The following is a 19,601-nucleotide window of genomic DNA, read 5'->3' as shown; positions in this document are numbered from 1 at the left end:
TATATATATATATATATATATATATATATATATATATGTAGCAAAATATGGGACTAAACATTACATTACTGTAACGGAGAACAATAATGGCTAGAATTATTTCTTTACTACTTCACTACTATAACCATATTTAGCGTCATGAAACATATGAGGAACAGTGTTTCCTCGCTAATTTGCATATATTTACTCGCGGTTTCACATATTCGCAGACTTTTTTTCAGTCATGTGACTCTTCCAGTTTGTCACAAAAACTCGGACAACTCAACACTAAAAAAACTCTTTATGTTGAGCAATACTCCAACGTTCTTTATTGCAGTTTACAAAGGTATTTTTGAGGAGCACGGATTGGTAACAGTTACTCTTCAGTTGCAGGGGGTTGGGGTTCTACATATTCGCGAATTTGGCATATTCAGGGAGGTGTCCAGTCCCTCAACTCCGCGAATAACGGGGGAATACTGTATATTAGCGCATCATCTAAGAACGAAGATAACATTAGCATGAAGAACATGCTAAAAACTCTTCACATCACTTTAAATCACTAAATCTATTAAATTCTACATCATCTGTGTAACTTTTTAACAACTCCACGAGGCTTCTTGTCAGACACCTACAGTCCCCTCTAGCAGTTGTTAGTGGTAAAATATAGCAAACACATGATCCTATTTCTTAAAAAAAAATACAAAAGTCACACTTAAATATAAGTCACACCCCTGGACAAACTATGCAAATAACTAAAAAAATAATCCAACTTATACTTCCAAAAAATACAGTAATTGGAAATAAATTCAGCCATGAGGGGGTTAATTTTTGTGAAACAATCTAACTGATTTTTTTTGCAAACCCTATGTTCAATTAAGCTTTTAATCTGAAAGGGCAATATTAACAGTGCACAGCAATAACCCCCATGTAATAAATAAAGAGCTGTGTCAACAAAGCTTGTTTTCTGCTTAGCAAAAAGTTTAACCCCTTTGTGCCTGAACATATTTCTAGCTATACAAAAAAAGTCACATATTTTTTTCCATGTAAATGCTAAATTAAGATAACTTTTAGATGCGTATTTGTATCAATAGGGGTTAAAACAAGCCCTTGAATCAGAGTTGGTCTTTCAAAGGAATTTCCTAAAAAAACAGATGACAATATTTGTCATTATTGCTTTTGAATTTAATTTTAAGTTTTAAAGAACGGTAAAAGAGGGAAGCATATCACTTACATTTATGGTTTTTTACCCCTTTTTGTTCCTTTTATCTCTGCTTGTGTCTCTTTTTCTCTCCGTCTGTATAACTCGATTTTGGCTTTCTGTCTGGTACCCAGGGAAACCGGCTTGTTTCCATGACGATGTCTTCGGGCAGAACAGTGCATTTGTCTTAAGCGGGATAAGATCGGAGTCAGTTTCATCCCTTTTAGACATGCAGAAGCACAAGCGCGCACAGGCGCGGACACACACAACATCAAATTAATGCAGCCATACATCATGTCAGAAATACAGAGCAAAGATGCAAAAGACAGATAAGACATCCATATTGGAAAAATTTGCATTTGGCTAAGATAGTCATATTAACATAGATAAATGTGTGCATTCATGTGTTGAAAGATCTTACACCCACAGAAACACATTCAGTGAGTCGTACTAGAGCTTTTAGAAAAATAAAGGTATAAGAACTCTACTTTTTTAAGTTTGTGGTTATTTTAAATCATAAAAATGAGGCTACCAGAGTGTGTGTGTTCATAAATCATCTCTCTTGTGTTTGTTCCTGTTTTGGCAAACATTAAAGAAATGAACCTCAAATGCCAGATGGGGTACTGGAGTGAAACGCCAATTGGGCCGCTACTCCCAGCAACTGCCAATAAACAATGGAAATTTCTAGAGCAGGTAAGAGACAATTAGAGCACTAGACTTTCTTGTTCATTCCAAAATGGGAGTGTGTATAAACACGTGTGCGCAAAGCCACAGTCTGATGAGGCATCCGCATCTATAATGACTACCATTCTGGGCGACGTGAGGCTGTGCAGACTCGGGGAGCCCAAGGAGAGATGCAGCGCTCCTGCTGAGAAACACTGCAGTCTTATCTCCTTCCTTGTCTCCATGCGCGTCGCCGACCTTCTCTTACCACCTCTCTTTTCCCACTCTCCTATCTTTCCTCACCATCACTTTTCTACACTTCTTATTCTCCTCCCAGCCTCCATCACAGACTCACAGTCATCATCTGCTTTATCTTCATCCTCAGGAAATAGGAAGTTCATTTGATGTCTTTATTTTTAGACGATTACGGGGTGCATCTGCCTTCCTATTAGCACAGTAGTGATTGTTACAAGTGCAGTGTAAAAAAAGGATGGGATTTTGCAAACAATTACAAGTAAAAGTATGCACTAACCCTGAAATTACACTACTAGTCCAATTTTGACTTTGTGCATGGACATTAAGCATTAATGAGTGCTCTGAAGCAATGGGAAATGGTCACAGAGAGAGCTGGCTAAATTGGTCCCATTAGATAAGAGAACATATCTAGAGTTTAAGTCATTTTGCAGAGGAAACTTTCACGCAGTTGCTCTGCTCGTGGCAAAAGGAAAAATATTTTTTTCCCTCTTCTTAACATCTTAAGACTTGGCCATCAGGAGCAAAATGGATGGCAGTCAGCGAGTTCGGCAACCAGTCAACACACTTGCCTCTTAACACCAAACGTCTCAAGTTGGCCTCTGCTCACTTGCCAGTCTTGCAACAGTCTGCAAGCTTGACAAACAACGGACTAACAGTGACCTATTGGTGCCTGAGAAATATACTAAATTCCCAATTATGCAAACTGTCTTGCTGTTATTTGGCTTTTCAGGGTTTAGTAATAGACCCAATACGTATATATATATATGCCAAAATAGAACCTTTAGAAACAAATACAAAAAAAAAAACATAACCTAATTGACAGATTTTGTTCAAATAAGCAAAATAGAAATCTCTCAATGGGGTAAGAAAAATTGTTTACCCAGGAATTTCTACTTTAATATATATATATATATATATATATATATATATATAACGGCTCAGCTAACAGATTAGAGCTGAAGGCCTCTTGTGTTGGACATATTTTATTGTTACAACAGAGAGTTATGGGTAATAGATCTTCTGATACACAAGGTATATATTTGTATAAACCCCTTTTGTTATTTAGGCTAAACTTTATTTATATTGGTTATATTTGTATTCTTGGACAAAAAAGGAGAAGCCGAAATAAATAAATAAATACAAAACCAGTTCTATTCAGTAAGACATGTTTTCACAAACTAAGATAATTTTGCCTTTGAACATTTTTCTATAATTTTTCTTGCAAGACAGAAAATAAGATATTTTTTTTCTTGAAACAAGGGTCTTTTTACTTTCTTAAAATTCAGTTTTTGCAGTGCAGAAAATTGTTGTTTATGAGGGAAAACACTTTGCTTTACCAAAACATTGCATTAACAATAGAGAAAATATTTTTATATATGTCCAATAACAAATGTTAATAGTACTATTTACTTTTTTCATTTCTAAAACACCACATAAAATATTTATAATTTCTCCTGCATTTGATGCACCTAAAGTTTTCAAAAATCTGACACGAAAAGAGAAATATTGTAATTTCGTGACCATAACTTAGTAAAATTTTATTTTTTTGTGGAAGGTATTAGATTAATTTAGCAGCATTTTTAAATTCTGCTTTTTAAGGCTGTTTTAGCTTTGTTATTTATTGGCTCACCCGGTTACATCTACTTGCTACACAGCTGCTTTCCATTTATCGTCACAACTTTTAGTATTTAGTCACTATGGTTTCCTTTGCTCATCACATTTTTTTCTTTGTTTACTCTTAATCTCATCCCACCTCAGCAGTGCTTGTTACAGGTTTCACATTTTTAGACTTACACTGATTTTTGCATTGCCCCATTCTCTTCTAACTTGTCATTTTTCCAGCTTCAACATTAAGAGAAGCTTGTTTTGTCTAAGATTATTATTTTGATTATTTATTGTTAAAAAAAAAAAAAAACTGTATAAACGTAATGTGATGCAGTTTTATCAGAAAACATTTCCATCTTAAAATTCTTGCATGATTATCCAAACTACAGATGGTTTATCATTTTGTATTTTCTGGTCCTGCATGATGTATTGCTAGGACCATACATGGTGGTAAGGAAGAGGTGGGAGACATGCTGTACTTTGCTGGTATTGACTGGATCCTCTTGTCTTGGCGTCTGTTACCACTCCCAACCTAACATATGGTTGAGTCAGCATGAAGCTCGTCTGATGTGAGTTTTTATCAGTGTTTGTGGGAACCGCTACATCATCGCACATGCAGAAAGTAAAGTGTGCTTACTGCCTGATTTTGAGTGGAGGGCTCCAATAAATGCATTTTTTTTGCCACAAGACAATGTGTTAAAAAATGAGGCTCTTCTGATTGCCGACGCTTTATGAGTCACAAATGATGACTCACAACCCACCTCACAAAAACGCACACACCAACCTACAGACACACACTTTTCTCCCTCTCCTGCCTTTATCCACTGACCGTGAAGAATATGTGCAGGCAGCCTTACTCATGCATATTTACACTGAACACACACTAACTCACCTACTCAGCAGGCACTCTCTAAAGGTTATTGTGTATGTCTGTTTGTCCGTCCGTTCACGTACCCGCGTCTTTAAAGGTCACTTGAAGCAGCGCTGGCCACTTGCCTAAGCTGTGCATAGATTGTTGGACTGATACGGAGAACACTTGGACATGCAGACAAACAACCATTATTAAGGGGACATCCTGCCCCAAAGCCAAAAAAGAAAATAGAAATATAAACGGGCATGGCAGTAAATTATACCCCAAGAAGCACTCTGCGCTTCCATTCATGGCGTGCCATCACTTGTGCTCTCAGGACCTTGATCCTCCTTTTATTTTTTTGGCCAAGAAAAGGAAAGAAAGGAGCAAAATCTACTTGATTTTGAGCACATTTTCCATCCAGATTATCACTGCTCAATACTTTTCACAAAGACAGAGAAAAAAAATCAATTTCCTTTGGCTGTTCAATCCTTATGAAAATCCAATTTGGCTCCTTCCTTTCTTTCGTACTTCCACCATTTGCGCACTGTGCCCACTCCAAGTGATTAGTGATCTGTGGGTACCATTTTCAGGGGGAATGATAACTGTATTTCACGGAGGAGGGGAAAGGTCTGATGGGCTGATGTCCCTTGGAGGACAAGCTGGTCGAGGAGGGCAGACAGGAGCGCTTCTGTTGCTTTGGAGATACGACTCACTTCACGCCTCCTTTGCTTCATTCATTTCTTTAGCAAAGGCGCTGTCTTCTTCTTTTTTTTTTCACATATATGCACCCACACATCAGCCCCCTCAAAGAAGCTCATTTAAGGTTTACATGCCTTAAAAAAAAAAAAAAAAAAAACCTCTTCACGCTGTGCTTGACTGCGCCTGCACCATTTGACAGCCTTTGCTTCATATGTGGAACACACTCATAAAACCACACATAGCTGTTTCATGTGCACTAAAATAGACTCCAAACTCTGGAAATAAAGAAGTTACACATCCCAACCAATCAGTATTACGTCCTTACAGTAGGAATTTAATATTTGTGCGATAAACATATGTTAATCCACATCTGTCATTAAATAGTCGATTTAAGAAGCTGCTCTGAAGCTCTAACAATGTCAGTATCACCTGGATGTTTCACCGCAGGCGGTTTATTTAAAGCAAAAACCAACCAACAGATTCTTTTGATCAAGCAATCCAAAGAAGCAAAAGAATGCAACAATATGACCGGGATCCTTTCTAGAGATAGTATGTGCGCACGCTGACATGAGCGGGCTGAGCACCTGCACCAAATAAAACATTTCACCCAATGAAAGGCAGCGGCATCACAACAGGAGACAGCCATCAACCACGTCGTCTCTCATCCAATCAGAAGGCACAATGGTAAGTCACTTTCAGCCCCTTCTTCATGTGTGCCAATCAGTGTATTCATCAGCGTCACGCAGAGCCGACCGACCGAGCAGCACCTACCTTTAGAATTTCAAAAGCCGGGAGCTTCTACTCATTTGCACGCATGCAGACACACACACTCTTACACACACGCATGCAGCAAAAACCTTACCTTACCGAAAATGGCACATTCCATCCCGTTCTATCCCCAAGAATTTCATAAAATGCTCTGAACATTTGCATTTTAACAAGGACTAGTAAAAACTTTCATTATAAGCCATAACAATCAAGAAGGTTTCTGGGATTTCCTAAAATCACTGATGGTGTGGTCCCAAACAAAACCAGGGGCCACTATAGATTTTATCAGTGAACATTTATCAAAACATTTACAGGTTTAAAGCTCTGACACAACACAGCAACATCTACTTAGAATGACATGGGCTTGCCAACATGTGATCGGGAGCCATGTGGGCGCCAGCGGACATGCACGAAGCAGATCGGCAGCCATGGAGGTGTGGGAATGAGCTCTGCACTGCGGTGACAAACTGCCACGGTTAAAGACTGAACCCGCTTTGGACAGGGAACACGCATGCTTTTCCATTCGGGTCATGCACACACCACCACACTTGCCCCCTCACATTTTACAGCCCCATAAATGACAATTCACACCCATGAGGAAATGTGGGAGAGGAGGAAATTAAAAAGCAAACAAATCAAACCATCCTTGTTGTCACTCGGTCATGTGACCCTATGACCCTTAGCTCCATTACCATGACCTGGATTGGTGTCAATTCGATTCCAGCCAAGTAGCATCAAGCGGCAACCACTAATACCCCCTCTCTGCTTGCACATACAGTATATATGAGATTTTACTTTAGCCATGCTTATGTCTCCTAATCCATATGAAATATTAAAGTCATTTTCCAATTAATCTTCCAATAAGAGCAACATTTTTGATCAAATTCGATCAAAACGGACACTCATGAGCAGCGTGATTTGACAAAAAATACAACTGACCTTCACTCAAGCCTACAGAGACAACTTCTGCCCGGGGTGTTGATGAGGTGATGGGGAGGGGATACAGGGAAGGGGGGATTTTGAGCGTGGAGTAGTGAGGAAAAAGTAAGGGATGATGGCAAAGCAGAGGACAACAGGAAGTGAGGTAAGAAGAGGCCATACCTTGGTCGCCAATCATCAGGTGTGCCAGACCTTAAAGGAAGACAAGAGCACAGTCAGCACAGCAAAGGATCATGGGGTGTGAGGTGTCTGTCAGTGACATGCTTCTGGAGGCTAACGTTTATGAGTTGCTAAGTACTTCTGCTGTGCGTGTAAAAATAGAGAAACTTTTTTGTGGAGGACGCTTACTTGTCCTAGGCACCGATCCTACGCACAGACACGCTCACAGACTTCTGCACAGTCATGAAGGACTGTTTTCTTTTTTTATGTTTCTATGTCTACGTAACCTTGAGGCAAGAGCTACTTCAGATGATTGTGCAAGCGATGCGGTACTTACCAGATGTCAGCAACCAACCCTTTACATACTCCAAGTAAACATGTTTAGTCTGGATATAGTCATACTGCTCTGACTACCTACTGCTGACGGATTCCCACCAAAGTTAATGAGAGTGATAGAAGAGAAGAATGGAGAGGAAATGGAGAGAATTTGAAAATAGATAGATAGATAGATAGATAGATAGATAGATAGATAGATAGATAGATAGATAGATAGATAGATAGATAGATAGATAGATAGAATGAGAGAGAACTACCTACCTGGTGTGTAGCTGTGCTCTGGAGGGGTGTTGCAGCCAGGCGAAGAGAGAGAAAGACAGACATTCATTAACATGCATGCTCAGCCCAAGGGTCACCATGGCTACTTACTGTACATGCACACCCGTCCAGGGTTTCTGTGGTAGCATACATGCAAGTCAACACAAACATCACGATGGGTACCATGCTGCACTGGTAGCCAAAACTGAGGTTTGTCTGGACATTTATGCACACGGCCACATTTAAGAAAAAGCCCATTTTCTCTCTACTCCACTTGTGTGCCAAGACAGTTATCTATGCAAACAAGCATCCACACGAGGTAAAAAGGGAAGGGTGGAGGGACTCGGTATGCATTCCTACCTGTAGATTTGGATTCAAGAGCCATTTACCCCAAAACTTACCTTGTAGCTGTTTTCTCTCCCCAGAGCACCCCGACAGATAGCATGCAACACACAGACGCACACAGGCATACACATTCCCTCTCCAGCGCTCTCCCACGCTCCCACTGCCTTTCAAATACACACACACGCTAACATTGACTATGGCAGTAATTATGATGTGAAATAGCAGGGTAAACATGTAGGGATGGATTAGCAGTGCAGCAGGACGAAGAGGCATGCATGATTCAGAACTGTGTGTGTGGAAGTGTGTGTAGTGGACTCTGTATGTTGATGTGCGCTCAAATCGGTGTGTTCCCTTGCCTCTTGCCCTTGTGCATGTAGCATGGCAGAAACAGGAGGAGCCATTAGCATGCTAACAGCAATTTGCCCTCAAGGACAATGCAAGCCAGCCAGGCCTAACGAGCCAGGTTGATTCTGCCCTCGCTGGGAGCCAAAATGCCTCAGATGGTTACATTTATTCACAGACCTGCCTAAATTGTGTCCTCTTATGTCGTCTTATCTCGGACTATTTTTAATGACCACGTTTTTGCAACGAAACAGCCATAAATAAGTGATCCTGCACATTTCTTGGGAGACAGTATTTGTTGTTCTAAGCCGGTCAGCATAAACAAGACCACATAAATTAGATCATGAGGAAGCCCTGAACATCAATACCACTGCCTACACTTTCTTCTTTAACTTTTGCTGCTTCCTTGATGGCTACACTCTGGACATGTTTTTGGTCCATGTTCATTACATCCAAATGTCTTTTTCTTTAGCATCAAAGATGTTCCCAATATTCTATTTTTACAGTCAAATTGTAGTCCTGTATCACACACATTTATTTTTAGTTGCACCAAAAAAGAGAAATTTATTGTTCCTTTTAACTACCAAATAGTATGCCTTAGTCACATGGACCCATGTGGGAGTTGACCTGTACGAGTGTGGGTTTTTGGGTTGTTCAGGCCCATAGAGAGTCATGGAGAGGTGCATCTTTAAGGGGGCGCAGGTATGTCTTACAGTCCCCAAAGTATGGCCGTGGGCCGGATCCGGCCCTCCTCCGCATTTGGCCTGGCCCCCCAAACACTATCAGAGACGCATGTTTTTTTTCTTTTTTTCTCAATCTGGTTAATTGACCCACATAGAACGTGACTTTTTATTCCGCCCTTCTGCAGTCTGAACTATGTCGGGAGAGGATAGGATTATTTAAAATTTGGTTATGTATGGCTTTCTGGAAAACCATAAATGTTAACGTTTAGGCTGTGATTGTTACACTTATTCTGCTGGCCCTTCTCGACCCCATATCAGAGAAGAAAACAGTTATGTGGCCCTCAAAAGAAAAAGTTTGGGGACCCCAGCCTTAACGGACGTCATTAAAATGGACCGTAGGCCTACTATAGTTGTGCATGTCGTAAGTGTATTGTGATGCATCTGTAAGACAAATGCCTGTACACTCTAGTCTAGGGTCTCTACACATTTACAAATGTTAAATTAAAAGATTTTTAAGACCCTTTTAAGACCATTTTAAAATTAATTTAAGACTATGTACAAGGAAAATTAAACAAACAGCCTACAGTCTACAACATATGTTCAAAGCCCATAAATCCCATTGTGCCAAGTTTAAAGTTTCTGCAAACCATGAAGTTTACTTCACAGAGATTTCTACTACCCAGTTTTGACTACCATGATTAATCTCTATTTTTAACCATTTCTCCATGAATTTGCAATTTCCAATTTTCCTGCACTAACAAGCTTGAGGTCATTACTAGCTAGCAAAGGGTTAAACAATCTCTGACCAGTTCACGACCTCATGACACAGCACATCCTGGTTATGCTTACTAGTGATGGGAAGTCACATTCAACTGACGAGAAATCATTTAAGACAATTTAATGCTTTTTAAGATATTATTTTAGTTCCATTAAATTTGAAACATTTTAAGATGTTTTAACCACTTAAGACCTGGCGTCCACATATGTGTACAGCACATTTTGGGCCATAATTCCACAGTAGCTAATTCGGTGCCTGAGTCTCACCTGTCACCCTTGCTTGTTATGTTAGTGTTTGCTACGAAGCTCGCAGTGCAGAAAAAAAATATGCATGAACCATTTTCTTCTATTGGCTCACCAAATGGTCTACAATCTTAAAATTTCCTGTGGGACACCTGCATGCCCTGTACAGATGTTCCCAGAGGGGCAATTGTGACTAAGGCTTTAGGCTTAAATATTTCCAAATTGACTTAACCTAAATGCTTTTTGACAAAATCTGTTAATATAAGACCTATACCAAGTTAGATTTATGAATTTCTGGCTAAGAAGCACAACAAATGTTTAAAATAATATATTTTTTTTTCATTGCTGACATTACACTACCTACCACTAGATTTACTTCACTGAGATGATGCTATTTGATACAGGAAGTCTTTTATTTTGAAAGGAAGTCACGTGAACCCTTGTTAAAAGTTTTAAATTGTTTCATTTTGGGGGGGGGAAACTATTTTCTCTTAAAGTTTGTTTTAATTATGCCAAAAAAACAATATTTTATTTATATTTCTCATAAAAATAACAGTAACATGAATACAAAGTCTTATTTCTCTGAATGTGTGGCTCCCAGTGGGTTGTGGTCTATGAGAAATCGACCAAAATGGCTCCTTAAGTATTAAAGGTTGTAGACCCCTGGTATAGGTAAATGACAGACGCTAAGATGGACCTTTAAGCACTTTTCTCCCTTCTAGACACTTTATTTCCACTCTTTCATTCCTGACAAATTATTAGGAGGTCTATCTTAAGAGGTGATTGTCTCTAATGGTGATCCAAATAATAGCTCAGTCTCTGGATTATGTGGTGAAAATTATGTCACTGATGGCAGACCAAAATGAACAGCATTATATAAAGCCAGGGAAAAAAAAATCAACCATTCGAGACCACAACTAAGCACTCTAAAGAATTTGAAACCACCAATAAAAACGCATTATCTACTCATATCTCAGTTCACAGACCTCTGTATAGCTGTGTCTGTATGAACTAAATAAAGAAAACAAGGAATATGATTCGAGAGATCCAACTAAAGAAATGTCATGACTCTACGCCGAAGGGGTTTGTGCAGAGATCGTTCTGCTTTCACTAGAAAAACACTGATTTCTGTTTCCTTCAAGTATGTTACTGTGGTTCCCTAAACTAAAATAACTTGAACTGTTTTTGAACAGGTTAGTACTTGCTATTATTATCAACCAAACTATCTACAAGATTACACAATTTCCTCACAACTAACAATGCATTTCCTCATTAAAAGTCTGTTAGGAAGAAAAAATATATTTTATTTAATTCATAATAACATGTCGTACTGCTGAATCTGTACACATCGCCTAGCGGACCCCTCAAGAGTCGTGTGAATATTACCAGCTACTACTGTAGGGAGCATAAAATAACTTCTGCAGATGTGCTTCACATCAACACATCTCTATGAATAGAAAGCTCTCGGTTCTAAGAAAAAAAGCTAGCTCGCGTTGAGTGACAAGTACCAGTGCAAAGTAGGCCTTGCATCCGGTGCGAGCCTGTATGCAGAAGATCTGCCGCTCACATTTATTCTGCAGAGCAACACTGCTGTTGGATGACTGAGTGAAGACGTGGCTGATCAGAGCAGAGCCTGCACAATTCATTGATTTATTCCTATTTGCGCTGTGCTGGGTTGGTGCGTTTAACCCCTCGTCTGCGCTCTCCACTTTGGAGAAAACCGGCAGTCTGGATTAGTCTGGCCTAGTTCACGAGAACTGTAATTCTCAGCGCGGCAATATGACTCCGCTGACAGCTTCACCTGTCACCTCCTAAACACGCAGAGGCAAGAAGTCAACTGCAAACAATCGTGACAGTGAGTTTAACACTTAACAGTCTGTCATCAATTTCCTCACTATTAACTTGTTTATGATAATCAATCAAATTACGATTTATTTGTTGGTTGAGCAGCCAATTAGCAAATTGCTGCAGCTTCAATTATTATTTTTATTTTTTGTACTCGAATGCATCAGTGAGCATCTTTCAACTACTTAGACCACGTGTCAGAGTCAAGTTATGTTATCTTGCGCTTATTTTTAACTTGAATAATTTTGATGAAATATTTTTTTATGGAGAGTAAAATATTGACTGTTATTTATTTTTTTAAGTTGATTTATTCTGTTGATTTATTTTATTATTCATAATTGGTATATTGGCATTCTGCTAGCTTTTTGGACTATTTTAGCATTTACAAAGATTATTTAGGCTATTTGAAGTTCAGCTTATATGTCAGCTACATGCTAGCTGTTTTCAGCAAATTTAGGCTATTTCTCCATTTTGTTAGGCTGTTTGGGAATTTAGTTAATATTTCAGCTACTTTCTAGCTGTTTGAGCTAATTTAGGCTTCTTTTTTGTCTGTGCTTTAGGTTGTTTTGGAGTTTAGTTAATATTTCTGCTACACGCTAGCTGTTTTAGCAAATTTAGGCTTTTTCTCAATTTTTAAGGCTGTTTTAGAATTTAGTTAATATTTCAGCTACATGCTAGCTGTTTTGGCCAATTTAGGCTATTTCTTAATCTTTTAGGCTGTTTTGGCCAATTAGGCATTTTTTCAGTTTTTTTAGGCTATTTGGAATTTTAGCATTTTTTTTCAGCTACATGCTAAATGTCTTGACTAACCTAAGTTTTTTTTTTTTTTTTTTTTTTTTTTTTTTAGGGTAATTTTGAATTTAGCTAATATAGCTGGCTATCAGCTGTAGCTTTTCATCTATCAATTTCAGCATCTTCAGTGGCCAAATTCAGCTTACAGCATTCACACCACCATCTTTGCAGGAAATGCTATATATCTAGTTTATAACTATGTTAAAAATTACTGTTTTAATTTTTAAAAAATGTAGTTTTAGAGTGTTCAATAAATGTTTATCCTGTTTGGCCCACATCCTAAGGTCCTCTTGCCTTAGATCAATGGCATCTAATAGCCACACACACAACACACTACTATAGTAATGTAGCAAGTAATTATCGTAGATGCCTTTCATGCCTTCAGAGCTGAAAACAACCCCCAGGTGACAAAAAATATGCTTGATATGAAGGGGAGACAAAGATTGGCACTCTTGCTATGTTACCATAGTAACCTAAGCCATCCCACCGTCCACTGAATGCTACGGTGCAATTCAGTGGGGGTCTAAAGAGAGATGTGTTATGTGGTCATTGGTGCTGAGTGGAGCGGAAGCTTGGGATGTCGGTGCAGTAAGGCGCTCTTTCCAATTTTTTTTTTTTTTTTTTAGGGTAGGGGATGCATTCATGGCACCAATGGAGAAATTGGTTGCTGAGGTGAGCTTGGCGTACAGCAGTTTGGAGAGCTATTGATTAACAGCGCAGATTGGCTCTGAATGAACCCAAGCAAATCTCACAGTGCACACACACGCATGATTTAGCTGGAGGAAATTACAGCATTTGCAGCCTTGGCCATTGCAAAGCTGCAACGTTCATTAAGCAGCTGTTTTGCTTTTGTAATGACCATCATTACACTGCCCTGTATATTGACACTTGTACTAACCAAGGGCTTGTTTGCCTGGTAAAAAATTGGGTGCCCTTCAGGAGTTTCATCATGAAATATGTATTTATTCCAGTAACACCATAAAACCTTTTTGGAATGTAAGACGTTAATGCCTGATAAGACAATATACAAGGAAAAAACACACAACCACTCACAAACGGAAGCTTTTCAAATGAACACATCATTGCAGAATTGAAAACTCCCCAGGATCAGCGCATATTTATTAAGATAAGCAAATATGTAAAAAACCTCCATTCCAATAGGACACATCTAACGATACTTGATTATTGTTTGCTTAAAAACTGAGCCTTGTAAAGCTCGATGAGTCACTCAATTCTTTACAAATTTTTTTTAAATCTGCAGGATTTGAAACTTCCCATCCTCTCGCTGCTGTCAAGGTCTCAGCTTCTGCTACAGTCACTACACTTCCAAGGAGGATGCTTATTTTTGGGTTCTGAATGAGCACGGTAACCTAGTAGCCATTCGGAGGCTAGAAATCAATATCAGACATGATCAGTTTCATGTCCTGCAGTGTTTGGGAAGTCTGCTGAGCCATACACGCCAACTCAATGTACTTGTGAAGGTGTGAATGAAAAATGTGTTTGTCCATTAAAGTATCTGGTGTTGAGAATTTGAGGTAAAGGTTGAGCAAAATGGAGTTAGGAGACGTGTGTGTGTGTATCTAGAGGATGAGATGTTTATGATGGGTCAGCATGATCTGAGCCTTACCTTCGCTGCAGTCGTTGCCTTGGTAGCCGGTGTCGGAGCAGTCGCAGACAGCCTGGTCATTGATGACACTGCACACCCCTCCGTTCTGGCACTGGTGGTCCGGTCCACAGCCAGCTGTTACTGAGACGCCCTCGGAGCTGTCCAGCGTCACTAGCGAACCGTTGATGCTCACTGTTGTGATCCACCCACGGAAGGCGGGGTGTTCCCGCACTGTGGGTGAGGTGAGGCGCAGGGGCGAGGAGTGTAGGTCTGCTGACACCCCGCCCATGTATGTGTGACTAAACACCGTCATGTCTCTTCTCTTACTCTTCACCTCCGCCCATCCTTCCAGTCGTCCATCCACCTCCAACGAGGTGTTCCTCCAGTCCCGCTTGACACGCACCGCGTGCCACCGTCCGTCGCTCACCGCCACGCCTGACTGCAGCTCGGCCGGCTCGGCACAGAAGATGGAGAAGCGCAGGCGGAGGTGGCCGTGGAGAAGCAGCAGCTCCAGGAAGTCGCAGAAACCCTCATCGTCCAGATAGAGCAGCAGGCCCTCCTGGCTGTGAGTCCGCAGGCTGAAACTCAGCACGCTCTCGCAGCAGGCGTTCCACACAGGAAACCGCCCCCACTGGTTGGACACACCCCCAAACTCCAGGATCTCCCCTTGGGCCTGACCCCCTACGCTGCACAGGCACAGCCCCAGGAAGAGCAGGGGGGCTGCCGCCCAAACGCAAACCGCCATTACACTCATACACACACTCACTCTCACACTCACACGGGAGAAGACTGTCGCTAATGCTGGGGGGTTTCCTCTAACCAACAGCTCATGGTGCAAACTGGAGCTCTATCTAGGCGTCTCCTCTATACCTTTGGTCTTCACGTCGCCTTTTCAAGGTGGGAACTCCAGTGGGTTAGACAGCAACACCCTGTGTCCTCTTAGCACATCTCCTTTTGGCTTTTCCCAGCGCTTGTCTGGTCTGTGGGACGCTCAACGCCTCCTCTCCGATCAGTCTTTCATGCCTCCCTTCAGACATGAGACTCCAGGTGTGGGTATGTTTGTTTATGCCTGCGAGTTAAATTTGGGACAAATACGATGTGAACTCCATCTTTGTGCCCTAGATAGGGCTTTATTCCCCATGCAAGCAACTCCCCACGGAGAGTGTGAGCATATGTGTGTGTGGGGCTCACGCACGGGCAATGGAGAGAAATGACACCGTCATAGCAGTATTTTCTCCCCCCCCCCCCTCTTTCTCACTGCTTTAGTAGGGCAAGACCAGAAAGTGTTTGTGGGCAATTATCTTTTTGTGTATGGGTGCTTGTGTGAGATGTGTGTATATCTCACAGCCACGTCATCATTCGCTTTAGAGACCTGCGGAGAGAATAGAAACGGCACAATCAAGCGGGGTTCAGACGCACACAGACATCCCATGAAAACAAGCAATTGTAGCACACGGTTCACACGAGACATGCAATTACACATTTTAGGATGAGCAGTAGGGAGGGGCCAATATATCGCTATCGCGATATTTATTCCTGCAATTGATTCTGGGTGGGTTCTCACCAAGTATGGATCTTTTATTTTCGTTTGAAGAGGCTGTAAAACGTTATCATTTGGTGAGACATTCCTTTGGAGGCAGATAGGGGGCGCACGTTGCAAGACTGGCTGTCCTGAGCATTAATGTGCCTAGCAGCCACTTGGATTATTTAATTTTTGCTCTGTTGTTTGCAACAATTTTGTGCTAAGTATTGGCATTGCTGTTCATGTTTACTATTGTTAACACTGAATTTTACAGATAATTCAGATTCAATTGTTGTCAATGCTTGTCAAAGACATAGTATTACTGATTTGTAAAAAAAAAGTGTGTATTATAAGTTGCATAAAATAAAACAAGTTATTTATTATGATTTTATTTAAACTGAAAAAATAAACTGGGATATATTTTCCACCAAAAATATTTGTTATTTTATATAATGTGAATTATTAGATTAATTTGACTAATTATTGCAGTATCGCGATATCATTGATATCGTGAACCATGTATCGCGTATTGCATTGTATCATGAGGTACCCTGTGATTCTCAGCCCCAATCAGCATGTGCTTTTACAGTTATTACACCAGTAATAATAACGTGAAATGAATTGATATATCGATTTTATATTTCTATGATCCAACCAGATTGATCTGTCTGAGGCAAGTTGTTAATCAATACCACTATAAGATCGTTTCAATAAATAATAATAAATAAATCGATTAAAAAAATCGATTCTATCAATATTGAAAAGTATAATCAATTACAACAAATGTATCTAGTATAAATAAAAGATATTGTGTTTATTTTGCACTGGTTGATGTTTGTAATCGTAATTTTTTTTGTTTTTTCTTTCCCAATCTTCACCTATTGGATCCTCAATGAGAAGATTGTTTGGTGTTTTTGTTTCTTGCTGAGTGATTATTTGATTTGTTAAAAGGGTTATCTGTCCTATTTTCATTTTTGTTTTGTTTCCATCATGTTAGAGTTCACAACCCAAGGTGGTATTGCATGTTTTTTTTTCCTTTTATTGAATTAAAATGAAAATTATACATAAAAAAAGGTAAAATTTGGATTGAAACGACTAAGTGCCATCACAATACTCATGTAATGGCAGAAAAGAAGATCAATCCATCATTACAGTTCAATACAGTGTGGAAGAATTTTCTAATAATGTTTCGTTTGTTTTATTTTGTTATTAAAAAACAACTTTTGAAAATGTGAATGGATTTACCATAAATTCTTGTTTATTTGTACACACAAATGAAAGAAATCTGGAAAACTTCACCTGTTCAGCACCAGGTGTTTATATTTGAGTCATATTGGTTGAAATTTTGGCTTAAGGTGTCCCGGATCGATTTTAGGTCAGTGAGTGATATCGATTATCGTCATCCACAAATTATAATAAAGCCCCAGTACTAAGTTAAGTCAAACACACACACTCAGGTACAGGCCACACGAACAGCACCTCATTAATGCCGCAGGACATTTTTCCGACTGGATAAAGTCGTTTCTTAAACGCACCACGCATTTAATGGCACAATTCAGCCGCTGCTGCGTTTTTGTTGAATTTCCCTCATAGAGTTAATAGGGTCGCCAGGATTGTGTTGTCTCCACCACAAAGAACGGGAGCAGCTCCGCGCGCTCTGCGGCGGATGACTCAAACCGTTTATTCAATTAACTAATACACACTTTTTAAAAAAAAAAAAAAAAAATCACATTCACACAAACATCCACAGCGACAGAAAATATAGTTCTTGGCTTTCTCCTTTAGGTCTATGAAAGGCGGCGACATCCCAGTTATTGATGGAGAGGGTGAATGAATGCGGTTGAATTATCGATTGTCGATTTGCGGCCATACCTCCTCCATTTTTTTCTCCCCTACCACCCACTGCTAGGCTGTACCGGAGGTTCCGACTCATCACCACCAAAAACAGCTTGGCCCTATACTTTTTACGCAACTCTTTATATTGACATTTAAATAGTAAAGTGGGTTGGTGATTTATAAATTAAATAAAAAAAGACTCACCTCATGCACATTCTTTGGGTCCGTGGCAACAGCGCATCGATTTCCCTTCCCATTTGACGGGAATTTGGAGTGGGAGGAGGGAGGTGCTGCGCGCAAAGCAGGTCCACCACCGGACGGACTCACAGACGGATGGATGGAGATGATTCCAGCTTCGCCTGGAGACGACCCTGATGCTGGCTCCCTCTGTAGCTCCGATCCCTTTTCCTCCTGCCCCTAACGCCCTCTGTCTACCTCAGTGTCTCTCTGTCTTCTCTCTCTCTTTTCCTGAGGAGGAAAAGGTGCAGTGTGATGCTCTCGCGGCAGACCAGCCAGAGTCACGTGGTTGCGCCACGGAAAAAGAGAGAGAGAGAGAGAGAGAGAGAGAGAGAGAGAGAGAGAGAAAGTGTGAATTTGAATGCGCGTTTAGAGAGGAGGAAGGGCCGCGGGCGGGGCCGCGCGCCGCTGCAGCACCTTGGACAGCGCTCACTCACGGCGAACACGAAACAAACATCATCTCCCCCAGGCAGACATGAGACCGGAGAACCGGAGAACCGGGGAAGATCAGAGAGATCAACTCAGACCTTATTTGTCCCGCACTACCGGAGCGTTTGTGAGGAATGTGGTTAGAGATTCCCAGGACAAATGTCATCTCGAGGGGCACAAATATGCAACAAAATATATATTGGAAGTAAAGAAAAAGTAGTGAAAAAAACTATCTAGTTCAGGGGTTTGCTACTTTTGAAGCCCACCCAATCATCTTCTGATGTCACATCATTCTAAGTTGTGTTTTAGTTATGATTATGTCAAATTTTAGGCAAAATCAAGAAGTTGCGTCATTTTCTAGTACATAGTTACTTGTGGGTGAGAGTAAGCCTCCTCTCACTCCCCATCATCCCTTGTTTGCACTCTCTTCCACTAGCTTACAGTCTTAGACAATGAAAACAAAGATCTATTTGTCAAGTAGATGCTTTGAAATGAAGAGGCCAAAAAAATTGTAGCTTTTAATAAATGTACTGACCAAATCCTGCACATGCTTTAACTAAATATTTTTTTCAATTACATTTTTAACTGAATAGTTCTTCTTGATGTCAATTGTTGTGTATATTGTGATGTAATTTTATCTACTTTTGTATTTCCCACTTCCCGGTTGTTATTGTAAATATGAACATGTTCTTAATAACTCACCTGGTTAGCTCCTACACTGTAATAAATGAAACATTGATCAATTAACAAAACTCTGTAGAATGTTACATTAAAAAAAATATTTGTTTTTACCACATACAATTTTTAAATTGACAAAGAAACCATCAGCTCAAAACTATTCATTTTAAAGTAACTAATTACTGGGGTTTTGTTAATTTGATTCAATGTTTCACTTTTTTTCAGAGTAAATCACATCTACAAGCTTTTTCTGGCGTTTTTCATCTGCTCCTGATTGACAAAGATTTGAATATTGAAGTGACATCTTGGACTTTAATTTTCTCAATGTATCACCTCCATCATGAGAAGAAATGCTATAAGAACATGTCAAAAACAGCAAAAGGTCCGTTTGTATTTGAAACAAATATATGTTTTTTCTAAATACTGTATAACAAGATTTCCTTTCTTATACTTTCGCAAAACGTCAAATTCCATTCAAAATAAAACACAGATTGTATCAATAAGATCCTCCTGGTGCAGCTAATTTACTAGGTTGAAATAGCAAAAAAATCAAG

The 19,601-nt window shown here is 39.9% G+C and overlaps 1 protein-coding gene across 12 annotated transcripts in view; it reads right to left on the bottom strand.

Annotated features, from left to right (window-relative positions):
• Window positions 1–18,235, bottom strand: part of nrxn1a (neurexin 1a) — a 67,320-nt gene extending 49,085 nt beyond the window's left edge. For 3 of the 12 annotated variants that reach the window (XM_024285103.2, XM_024285107.2, XM_036217262.1), the window contains exons 1-4: window positions 17,908–18,234; window positions 14,367–15,717; window positions 7,716–7,733; window positions 7,122–7,151 (exon numbers count right to left, since the gene is read on the bottom strand). In XM_024285103.2, coding sequence (XP_024140871.1) covers window positions 7,122–7,151; window positions 7,716–7,733; window positions 14,367–15,099 — 781 coding nt within the window. In that variant the 5' untranslated portion in view covers window positions 15,100–15,717; window positions 17,908–18,234. Of the gene's footprint in view, window positions 1–7,121; window positions 7,152–7,715; window positions 7,734–14,366; window positions 15,718–17,907 lie in introns of all 12 variants that reach the window. The other 9 variants (XM_024285109.2, XM_024285110.2, XM_024285114.2 and 6 more) reach the window with 6 other exon arrangements.
• Between the last annotated feature and the right edge of the window lie 1,366 nt (window positions 18,236–19,601).

The sequence above is a fragment of the Oryzias melastigma genome, linkage group LG19 (assembly GCF_002922805.2).
Source record: "Oryzias melastigma strain HK-1 linkage group LG19, ASM292280v2, whole genome shotgun sequence".
Classification (NCBI taxonomy): Eukaryota; Metazoa; Chordata; class Actinopteri; order Beloniformes; family Adrianichthyidae; genus Oryzias; species Oryzias melastigma.
This window is presented reverse-complemented; position numbering and strand designations above follow the sequence as displayed.